General features: G+C 38.6%; 1 protein-coding gene across 1 annotated transcript in view; it reads left to right on the plus strand.

The window, feature by feature from the left end:
- Nucleotides 1-12,157, plus strand: part of zbtb20 (zinc finger and BTB domain containing 20) — an 87,054-nt gene that overhangs the window by 61,499 nt on the left and 13,398 nt on the right. Inside the window, exons 3-4 of the mRNA XM_065004885.1 lie at nucleotides 283-468; nucleotides 3,451-4,980. Coding sequence (XP_064860957.1) covers nucleotides 3,471-4,980 — 1,510 coding nt within the window. The 5' untranslated portion in view covers nucleotides 283-468; nucleotides 3,451-3,470. The remainder of the gene's footprint in view (nucleotides 1-282; nucleotides 469-3,450; nucleotides 4,981-12,157) is intronic.

Raw genomic sequence — 12,157 nt, forward strand, 5'->3', positions numbered from 1 at the left:
TAGGGTGTGGTTCACTGACCAGTAGTTTAGATAACGACTGAAAAGAGATTTGGCCCTGTGACCATATGATTTCTAACCTTGACATATAATTGGCGGTCAAGTGTCCACTAGAGTAAACTGCCTTAAATTGGTCTAGAAGGTTCACTCACTCTTTACCTTGGAAATTATAACACATCCAGATTGCATTGCTCACTTCATTATCTATGTATGAAGGTTAGACACCTACAAATGTCTTTCTCAGTATGAACATGTTGATTTATGAATTCTCTCTTTTTCCCCCAGGGTGGTATTGAAGAGACCACTGTGGCCCTGTGGCAGAGCGACCTATGATAGTGGCAGCAGAGAGGACTGAAGGGACAGCCTAGGACTGGTCTTTCCATAGCCACCTTCACCAGCAACCTGTAGCAGTGTGCCCTGTGCCTCATCACCAGCCTCACACACATCTTCCCAACAAAGAGTCATCTGACTGTGAGTATATTTCTGTGGTTGGTCAGTCTGTCGGCAGTTAGGCTACTCTGGCCACTGTATCTCTAGCTACATGGGTGTGTTCGTAATTTATTTATAAATATATACCCAAGCTGTCCTGCTGTCACAGCATGTTGCAGTCATCCCATTTTTCTCTTTCTGATTGTATTAAGCCTAATGGCTGTGATTAGAGGATGTTTGTTTTAATAGTTTTTTTCACGGTTTTATATATTATATAATGCTTTCGATCAATTGTTTTCCCAAGAGTAAATAAAACTAAATGGTGTTCATTAGTTCTTCCCTTGGTTTTGATAGCAAGTCTTATATAAAACATGAAACTAAATAGACATACTGTAGATTCAAGGCTTTTATTTTCTCTGGCAGATGGTCAAAGGTAATCACATGACCTAAAAGCAAGGCATGGCCATGAATATACATTATACATTATCTAGGAAGATCTTGATGATTGTGTTTAACATTAAAGGGAAGATTGCAGAATTAGGTTGCGTTTAAACATTCGGATTGATTTCATCCTTCCAACTAAAAGTCCCAATACGACATATCACTTTACATTTGTATTTTGAGAGAAATGTATATTTTATCCGAATTTGACCGAGGTCGTGTCAGAAAAGCGTTCGGATAAGTGACTTTAAGAAAAGGACACAAGTGAATACACAGCAGGAGTGAGGCCACTGTCCACATAAGACGGTAAGGACCCCCATCATACCAAGTACAGCATTTCTCATACAGTTACACAAAATCAAGATAAACCTTATACCATCATAGTAGACATTGAAAGTCTATAACCAAACTGGCTAAAACTATTGGCCAATGGTAGCTATAGCTAGCTGCTAACCTGAGTGCTAACGTTACTAACGTTATTAGCAGCAGTAACAGTAAATCCAGGTACAGTGGCTAACACAAACATTGGCTACCATGATATCCTGCAAGTTTTATCGGCCAAGAAAGATCAGGCAGTACAGCTAAAATAAAGGCCTACCTTGAAATAAATAATGACATTAATCCGATTGGTATTTGACCATTAATTTCTAAAAAAAACGACAGTGTTGATGGGTTGTTGTAGCTTGCTTGCTAGCTAGTTAGCTTATTCCATCCCCAAACACCATGTTAGATCTGAGTGGGCCAGTTAGTTTTGCATGGCCCGGTGCACTTTTTTATAATCTACTAACAAGATAACATGACAAAACTCTTTGGGCACTTTAGTACCTACTTACCCGATTAGCCTCCATCACCAAAGCCACCAGCCGGCTGTTCCTTTCTTGACGTCAAAGCTGCATTGTATTGTTGGTATAGGAGTTTTTGATGAATGTAATTCAAATTGCAAAAATATTTTATCCACTTTTGCATAAAGACCATTTAGATGGAATATAATCAATCTACGTTGTTAGATTTTTGGAATATATTGTATATCATGCCACTTTTAATTTACAATTGCATAGGAGAGAAGTCTGATTTAATTGTAGTTTTACTGCTATTGCATATGATAATTACAAGGGTGATAGTAAGTAGTGAAAGGGGGTCAGGTGCTGTAAGAATAAACGTGTGTGTGTGTGTGTGTGTGTGTGAGTGAGTGTGTAGGTGTGTGTCTGTGTGAGTGTGTGTGTGTGTGTGTGTGTGTGTGTGTGTGTGTGTGTGTGTGTGTGTGTGTGTGTGTGTGTGTGTGTACAGTATGTACCCAGAGGGTAAAGGGGGAGGTACTGTATAATAGCCGTGGTTTCAAGAACCCCTGTGCTCTGGGTGTGGGTTATGTGGATGAATGAAATTATGTAAAACATATACGATTGTATGAACAGGTGTTCAGTCTTACAGAAAAGCCATTCATGTTTTTTTAAGGACAGTATAATGTAGAGGCTGTTTGCTTGAGGGCTAATGCTAAATAATATTTAGTGATTTGATACTTGTTCTGCTATCAAAGTGGTTAATAAAATATGTTATTATGGTGAAATGGTAGAAAACCAATTTAATTCATCTAGATTCCATGTGTGGAATGACAAAGCTATTGGATGCCATTGTCTTTCATTGTCATATCCAGTCTTTTCAACTGATCTTCAAATGTCAGCTAGAAAAGTGAAGCATTATTCAACAAGTCAGTTATATATTGTCTTTGTAGCATTTTGTTAATACTACATTTACATGTCTAAGAGGAGCTTTAACATTGCATGAACTGAGAGCAATACTGTTACGCTTGGAATATAATGGAGCTATCTTTGAAGATTTGTTTAGTTGCTGAGCCAATTTGTAGATATGAGTTTCAGGTACAGTTTGTGTTCAGGGCAGCCACAAATCCATTCATGAGGATGGCCTAAACATTGTCAGACCAAATTTTAGCAAAGGACTCTGGCACAAATACCAGCTTAATTTGTGTAATGTCCCAAAACTGGGAGAGCAGAGGTAAGATAGTTAGGGAGCACCATCACTGAGCACGCAGGTGGACAGCTGATAAACTAAGCCTAATAGTTTAAACCCAGAGCACCACCTACTGGGGGTTTAGAGTCTCAGAGAAAATCTACCACCAGACTTGTAAGATGGGAACAAAACTAATGAGATGGGGATCCATCTTGATTGTCTCTTTCGCTCTATCGCGCTACAGATCCTTTGTTGTGCAGTTTTGTGCAGACATTCATCCAACTACTAACCAGCTAGCTAGTTTACCTTGACTAATTTGATTGTTTCAATAACAAATGCCAACATGTTATGAAAATAAGATGACCACTGAAATGTGAGGAAAGCACATGGGGTGGATGGAGAAGGTCATTTGTTGAAATTGATTCAACTTGGCATTTCTGAGCTAAATATCCTGATTATGTCCCTGCAGTGCAGCTATGTTCCATCTTAAAATCTATTTGAAAATCATTATCATTTTTTTTTGTATTAGATAGTACTCATCATGTGGCCCACATTTTTACTTTCTAAAGGTTTATTCATTATTTTAAAAAATGAAGCCTTTTTTTCTTCTGTGTCCAGGTGACATCTGTTGCAAGGGGATGACCGAGCGCATTCATAACATCAATCTCCACAACTTCAGCAATTCTGTACTTGAGACCCTCAATGAGCAGCGCAACCGCGGGCACTTCTGTGACGTGACTGTTCGGATCCATGGAAGCATGCTGCGAGCCCACCGCTGCGTGCTGGCCGCTGGGAGCCCCTTCTTTCAGGACAAGCTTCTCCTGGGCTACAGTGACATTGAGATCCCCTCGGTGGTCTCGGTGCAGTCCATCCAGAAGCTGATAGACTTCATGTACAGCGGGGTCCTGCGGGTGTCCCAATCAGAGGCTCTCCAGATCCTCACTGCTGCCAGCATCCTGCAGATCAAGACGGTCATCGATGAGTGCACCCGCATCGTGTCCCAGAATGTGGGCCTGGCCGGTCCAGGGGGGTTCCCTGTCAACCCAGGGGACTCTGGGCAGGAGACGCCCCGGGGCACACCTGAGTCAGGCACCTCTGGGCCCAGCAGCGATGCAGAGTCAGGGTACATGCAGGCCACGTCCCAGCAGAGCCTTGAGCGTGCGTACACATCGCTGTACTCCTACTCAGGCCTCTCACTGCAGAATGGAACCCGTGAACGCTCCCACTACGTAACCAGTATGACAACAAGCTACGACCCAGCCCTTAGCATGCAGAAGGACCAGCACGACCAGGACCCGCCGTGGATCACCCGCATCCATGAAAGGTCACAGCAGATGGAACGCTTCCTATCCACCCCTGAGACCACCCACTGCCGCAAGCAGCCCCGACCGGTACGCATACAGACAGGAGGCATTCACATAAAGCAGGAGGCAGAGGATGAGTACAGCTGCTATGGTATGGATGAGTGCACAGAGGACACTGACCACGTTGAGGGTGTGGAGACTGAACCGAAGGGTGAAAGCTTTGACTCAGGGGTAAGCTCCTCCATTGGTACTGAGCCAGACTCCGTGGACCAGCACCAGTACCCCGTGGGCTTTGGGAGGGAAGGAGGTGGAGAGGGGACCCCAGTGCAGATTGAAGTCGATGACTCCTCCCCAGAGCAGATTCATGAGACGGAGGAAGGGGGCACATCCCACAGCACTAGCGACAGTAACATGTTGCAGCCCCTGCCCAACCCAATCATGGCCCAGTCTCTGCCAAGTGCCCTACTCTATATGCGTCAGGTCGAATCTCACACCAGCAATCTGAGGATGCCGCTCACCATGACCAGCAACACCCAGGTAATGGGCATGGCTGGCAACTCCTACCTGCCCACTCTGTTTCCCACACAGTCGGCCAGCAACAACAAGCCCTTCCTCTTCAGCCTGCAGCAGCCCATGGGAGGCCAGCAGCCCCAGTTTGTGTCCGGGCCTACCCCTAGTATGCCCCCATTCCCTCAGCAATTGACGGTACAGCAACAGGCAGCGCGGGAACAGCAACAGGCGGCCGCGATGGGACAGGGGGAGAAGAAGCCCTATGAGTGCACTCTCTGCACTAAAACCTTCACTGCTAAACAGAACTACGTCAAACACATGTTTGTGCACACTGGTGAGTACACTGGCTCCGTTTCAAATCATTTCCCTATACATTTGCAAACATAAAAGACAAACACAATGAATCATTATTTTAGTTTAGATGTAGCAAGGGATTTTTTTTAAACTAGGCTGAGACAAGGTCTCTTTCACAGATGAGCCCTCTATACACATCAATACACATTAAACACATCACTATACACATCAATATAAACTATACACATCAATATATACATCACTATAAACTATACACATCACTATACACATCAATATAAACTATACACATCAATATATACATCACTATAAACTATACACATCAATATAAACTATACACATCAATATATACATCACTATAAACTATACACATCAATATAAACTATACACATCACTATAAACTATACACATCAATATATACATCACTATAAACTATACACATCAATATAAACTATACACATCAATATATACATCACTATAAACTATACACATCAATATACACATCAATATACACTATACACATCAATATACACTATACACATCCCTATACACATCAATATACACTATACACATCAATATACACTATACACACGATATAGACATCAATATACACAATACACATCAATATACACTATACACATAAATATACACATCAATATACATTATACACATCAATATGCACTATACAAATCAATATACATATCACAATAGAATATACACATCAATATATACATTAATATACACTATACAGATCAATATATAAACCAATATACACAACACTATACACATCAATACACATATCAATATACACTATTCACATCAATGTACACTATAGACATCAATACACACTATACACATCAATATACACTATACACATAAATATACACATCAATATACATGTCAATGTACAAACCAATATACACTATACACATCAATATATACATCACTATAAACTATACACATCAATATAGACATCACTATAAACTATACACATCAATATACACATCAATATACACTATACACATCAATATACACTATACACATCGATATAGACATCAATATACACAATACACATCAATATACACTATACACATCAATATACACTATACACATCAATATACATTATATACATCAATATGCACTATACAAATCAATATACATATCACAATAGAATATACACATCAATATATACATTAATATACACTATAAAGATCAATATATAAACCAATATACACAACACTATACACATCAATACACATATCAATATACACTATTCACATCAATATTCACATCAATGTACACTATAGACATCAATACACACTATACACATCAATATACACTATACACATAAATATACACATCAATATACATGTCAATGTACAAACCAATATACACTATACACATCACTATACACAGATATGTATACGCTATACACATCACTCTGCACAGCAATTTTTATTTCACCTTTATTTAATATACACTAAACACATCAAAATGAACATCAACGTGCACTATAAGCATCAATATACACTATATACATCACTATACACTATACACATCAATATATCAAATCTAAATCAAATCAAATTTATTTATATAGCCCTTCGTACATCAGCTGACATCTCAAAGTGCTGTACAGAAACCCAGCCTAAAACCCCAAACAGCAAGCAATGCAGGTGTAGAAGCACGGTGGCTAGGAAAAACTCCCTAGAAAGGCCAAAACCTAGGAAGAAACCTAGAAAGGAACCAGGCTATGTGGGGTGGCCAGTCCTCTTCTGGCTGTGCCGGGTGGAGATTATAACAGAACATGGCCAAGATGTTCAAATGTTCATAAATGACCAGCATGGTCGTATAATAATAAGGCAGAACAGTTGAAACTGAAGCAGCAGCACGGTCAGATGGACTGGGGACAGCAAGGAGTCATCATGTCAGGTAGTCCTGGGGCATGGTCCTAGGGCTCAGGTCCTCCGAGAGAGAGAATTAGAGAGAGCATATGTGGGGTGGCCAGTCCTCTTCTGGCTGTGCCGGGTGGAGATTATAACAGAACATGGCCAAGATGTTCAAATGTTCATAAATGACCAGCATGGTTGAATAATAATAAGGCAGAACAGTTGAAACTGGAGCAGCAGCACGGCCAGGTGGACTGGGGACAGCAAGGAGTCATCATGTCAGGTAGTCCTGGGGCATGGTCCTAGGGCTCAGGTCCTCCGAGAGAGAGAAAGAAAGAGAGAAGGAGAGAATTAGAGAACGCACACTTAGATTCACACAGGACACCGAATAGGACAGGAGAAGTACTCCAGATATAACAAACTGAAGGCTGAGACAGGAGGCATAAATACTGGAGGCTGAGACAGGAGGGGTCAGGAGACACTGTGGCCCCATCCGAGGACACCCCCGGACAGGGCCAAACACTATACATATTAATATACACTATACACATCAATATACACTATACACTTCAATATACAAACCAATATACACAATACACTACACTATACAAATCAATAAACACTATACACATCAATATACACATCACTAGACACTAAACACATCACATCAATATACACTATACACATCAATATTCACATCAATTTATACTATACACTATACACATCAATATATACATCACTATACACATCAATATATACATGAATATACACTATACACATCAATATACAAACCGATATACACAATACACTACACTATACAAATCAATAAACACTATACACATCAATAGACACTAAACACATCACATCAATATACACTATTCACATCAATTTATACTATACACTATACACATCAATATTCACATCAATTTATACTATACACTATACACATCAATATTCACATCAATTTATACTATACACTATACACATCAATATACACATCAATATACACATTAATATACACATCAATATACACTATTCACATCAATATACACTATACACATCACTATACACCAATATTCACATCAATATACACTATACACATCAATATACACATCAATATACACTATTCACATCAATATACAATATACACATCAATATACACATCAATATACACATCAATGTACACATGAATATACACATCACTATACACACCAATATACACATCACTATACATTAATTTACACATCAATATATAAACCAATATAAACTACACTATACACATCAATTCACACATCAATATACACTAAACACATTAATATATCCATGAATATACACTATACACATCAATAACAGACCATTATACACTATACACATCAATATACACGTCAATATACACAGAAATGTACTCTATACAAATCAATATACACTATACACATCAATATACACTATACACATCCCTATACACATCAATATACACAAAAAATATCAATATACACATCAGCATATGCTGGGGAGGCAGGTAGCCTAGTGGTTAGAGCGCTGGGCCAGTAACCAAAAGGTTGCTGAATCAAATCCCTGAGCTGACAAGGTAGAAATCTGTTGTTCTGCCCCTGAGCAAGGCAGTTAACTTGTTCCCTGGGGGCAGAAGACGTGGATGGCAGCCCCTTGCGTCTCTCTGATTCAGAGAGTTTAATGCGGAAGACACATTTCAGTTGAAGGCATTCAGATGTACAAGTGACTAGGTATCCCCCTTTCCCTTATACACATCACTATACACAACACTACACTATACACATCAATATACACAAATATACACTACATATCAATATACACTATACACATCAATATACACTATACACATCAATATACAAACCAATATAGACTATTTACATCAATATACAGATCAATATACAGTACCAGTCAAAACTCTTGGCATTCTCTCAACTAGCTTCACCTGGAATGCTTTTCCAAAAGTCTTGAAGGAGTTCCTTCACTCGGCGGTCCAACTCATTCCAAAACATCTCAATTGGGTTGAGGTCGGGTGATTGTGGCGGCCAGGTCATCTGATGCAGCACTCCATTCCGCAACTGAACTTTTAACAAAGCACACCTGTTAATTTAAATTAATTCCAGATGACTACCTCATGAAGCTGCTTGAGTGAATGCCAAGAGTGTGCAGAGCTGTCATCAAGGCAAAGGGTGGCTACTTTGAAGAATCTCAAATATAAATGATTTGTTTAACCTCTCTGGGATATGGGGGACGCTTGCGTCCCACTTGGCCAACAGCCAGGGAAAATGTAGAGCTCCAAATTCAAATAAAATACTATAAAAATCTAACTTTCATTAAATCACACGTAAGATACCAAATTAAAGCTACACTCGTTGTGAATCCAGCCAACATGTCAGATTTCAAAAAGGCTTTTTGGCGAAAGCATAAAATGCTATTATCTGATGATAGCACAACAGTAAACAAAGAGAGAAAGCATATTTCAACCATGCAGGCACTACACAAAACGCAGAAATAAAATATAAATCATGCCTTACCTTTGACGAGCTTATTTTGTTGGCACTCCAATATGTCCCATAAACATCACAAATGGTCCTTTTGTTCGAGTAATTCTGTCGATAATATATATCCAAAATGTCCATTTATTTGGTGCGTTTGATCCAGAAAAACACCGGTTCCAACTTGCGCAACGTCACTACAAAATATCTCAAAAGTTACCTGTAAACTTTGCCAAAACATTTCAAACTACTTTTGTAATACAACTTTAGGTATTTTAAAACGTCAATAATCGATCAAATTGAATACTGGACAATCTGTGTTCAATACAGGAAGACAACAAACTCACGCTACTTTTCAAGTCATGCTCTTCTCTCAAAAAGTTGACTTCAAATGACAATCATTCAAGATGGCCGTACTTCTTCATTTCACAAAGGAATAACCTCTACCAATTTCTAAAGACTGGTGACATCCAGTGGAAGCGGTAGGAACTGCAAACAAACTAGTTTCCCAATGAAAACACATTGAATAGACAGTGACCTCAAACAAAAATAATCTGAATGATTTGTCCTCTGGGTTTTGCCTGCTACATAAGTTCTGTTATACTCACAGACATGATTCAAACAGTTTTAGAAACTTCAGAGTGTTTTCTATCCAAATCTACTAATAATATGCATATCTTATATTCTGGGGATGAGAAGCAGGAAGTTGAAATTGGGCACGCTATTTATCCAAAAGTGAAAATGCTGCCCCCTATCCCGAAGAAGTGAACACTTTTTTGGTTACTACATGATTCCATATGTGTTATTTCATAGTTTTGATGTCTAAACTATTATTCTACAATGGAGAAAATAGTAAAAAATAAAGAAAAACCCTTGAATGAGTAGGTGTGACCAAACGCTTGACTGGTACTGTACATAAGGGATAATCAACGAGGGGCTATGTGTTCTATGGGAAATAATGAAGGAGGTGGAATGTGTGTTCCAAGATGTGGAGTGGAACTGACCATCCATGGAGTTGCATTATTTTCCATAGAACACATAGCTCATTGATTATCCCTTATGTACAGTACGAGTCAAAAGTTTGGTCACACCTACTCATTCAAAACTATGAAATAACACATATGGAATCATGTAGTAACCAAAGGTCCTGAGTTGATTATCCCTTTCATACCATGGCTATAATTTCATACATTTGCCACTAGAAATTAGGTTAATTTGCCAGTAGACATGTGTTCAACATCCACTGAAGTAGCTAGAAAGTTTACTAGATAACTACAGTAGTTGCTGTGGTAACCAAACAAACAGACTTGCTAGCTTGATATTATGAAAACCAGTGGTGTAAAGTAATTAAGTACTACTTAAGTAGTTTTTTTGGAGTATCTGTACTTTACTATTTATATTTTTGACCATTTTTACTTCACTACATTTTCCCTGACACCCAAAAGTATTCGTTACATGTTGAATGCTTAGCAGGACAGGAAAATTGTCTAATTCACACACTTATCAAGAGAACATCCCTGGTCATTCCTACTGCCTCTGAGCTGGTGGACTCACTAAACACACATGCTTCATTTGTAAATGATGTCTGAGTGTTGGAGCGCCGCGCCCCTGGTCCTAAAAAAATGAAAATGGTGCCGTCTGGTTTGCTTAATATAAGGAATTTGAAATTATTTATACTTTTGATACTTAGGTATATTTTAGCAATTCCATTTACTTTTGATACTTAAGTATATTTAAAACCAAATACTTTTAGACTTTTACTCAAGTATAATTTTACTGGGTGACTTTCACTTTTACTTGAGTCATTTTCTGTTAATTAAGGTATCTTTACTTTTACTCAAGTATGACAATTGGTTACTTTTTCCACCACTAATGAAAATCGAATTCAACAATACCAATACTGTTTTCAATTTGACTTTTGCTTTCAAAAGCAGCTCAAACAAAACATGTAAAAATGAACTAAGGCACATATACCAGGTTTCTGGTATATGGCCAAAAGGCTGTACTTTCACTGCTTTCACTGCAAAAGGCTGTACTTTGGCACGACGTATCTCGGTGTATATTGGCCATATACCACACCCCCCTCAAGCCTTATTGCTTAAATATACACTATACACATCAATATACACTACACACATCACTGTACACATCAATATACACTATACACATCAATATACACTATACACATCAATATACACTATACATGTCAATATACACATCAATATACACTATACATGTCAATATACACATCAATATACACTATACATCAATATACCCATCAATATACACAACAATATTCACACAAAAAGCATCAACACAATCATAGAGAACAAACATCTTCGGTACAAAGGTCCTCAATCACCCTTTATTAATTCCCTCCTAATAAATGTGTATTTTGTTTAGTTGCTTGATGTATATGGGTTATTTCTTGATGGGTGGATGGCTGACTCTGATTCAGAGGGGTTAGGTTAAATGCGGAAGAAACGTTTCAGTTTCTTGAATGCATTCAGTTGTACGACTGACTAGGTATCCCCCTTTCCCTTTATACAGTATATTTGTTTTCTGTGCATGAAAGAAGTAGTGATTTTCAGGGATTGACATTAAAGGTTGTACTACTGGCCAGGCAAGTGAACTTTCTGGTTTCTTCCCTTATGGAAGGAATGGCAGTTGGGCAAGTTGAGCCTTCTCTGTGGTTTCCCCATTGGTCAGGTGAAAACAACCACATTTTCCAGTAGCCTAAAATGTGTATTTTTGGTTCCTCCCAATTGTTTATTAAGTGAAAGAGAGACAATTTATGGCACTTTAT

The sequence above is a fragment of the Oncorhynchus nerka genome, linkage group LG19 (genome assembly GCF_034236695.1).
Source record: "Oncorhynchus nerka isolate Pitt River linkage group LG19, Oner_Uvic_2.0, whole genome shotgun sequence".
Taxonomy (NCBI): domain Eukaryota; kingdom Metazoa; phylum Chordata; class Actinopteri; order Salmoniformes; family Salmonidae; genus Oncorhynchus; species Oncorhynchus nerka.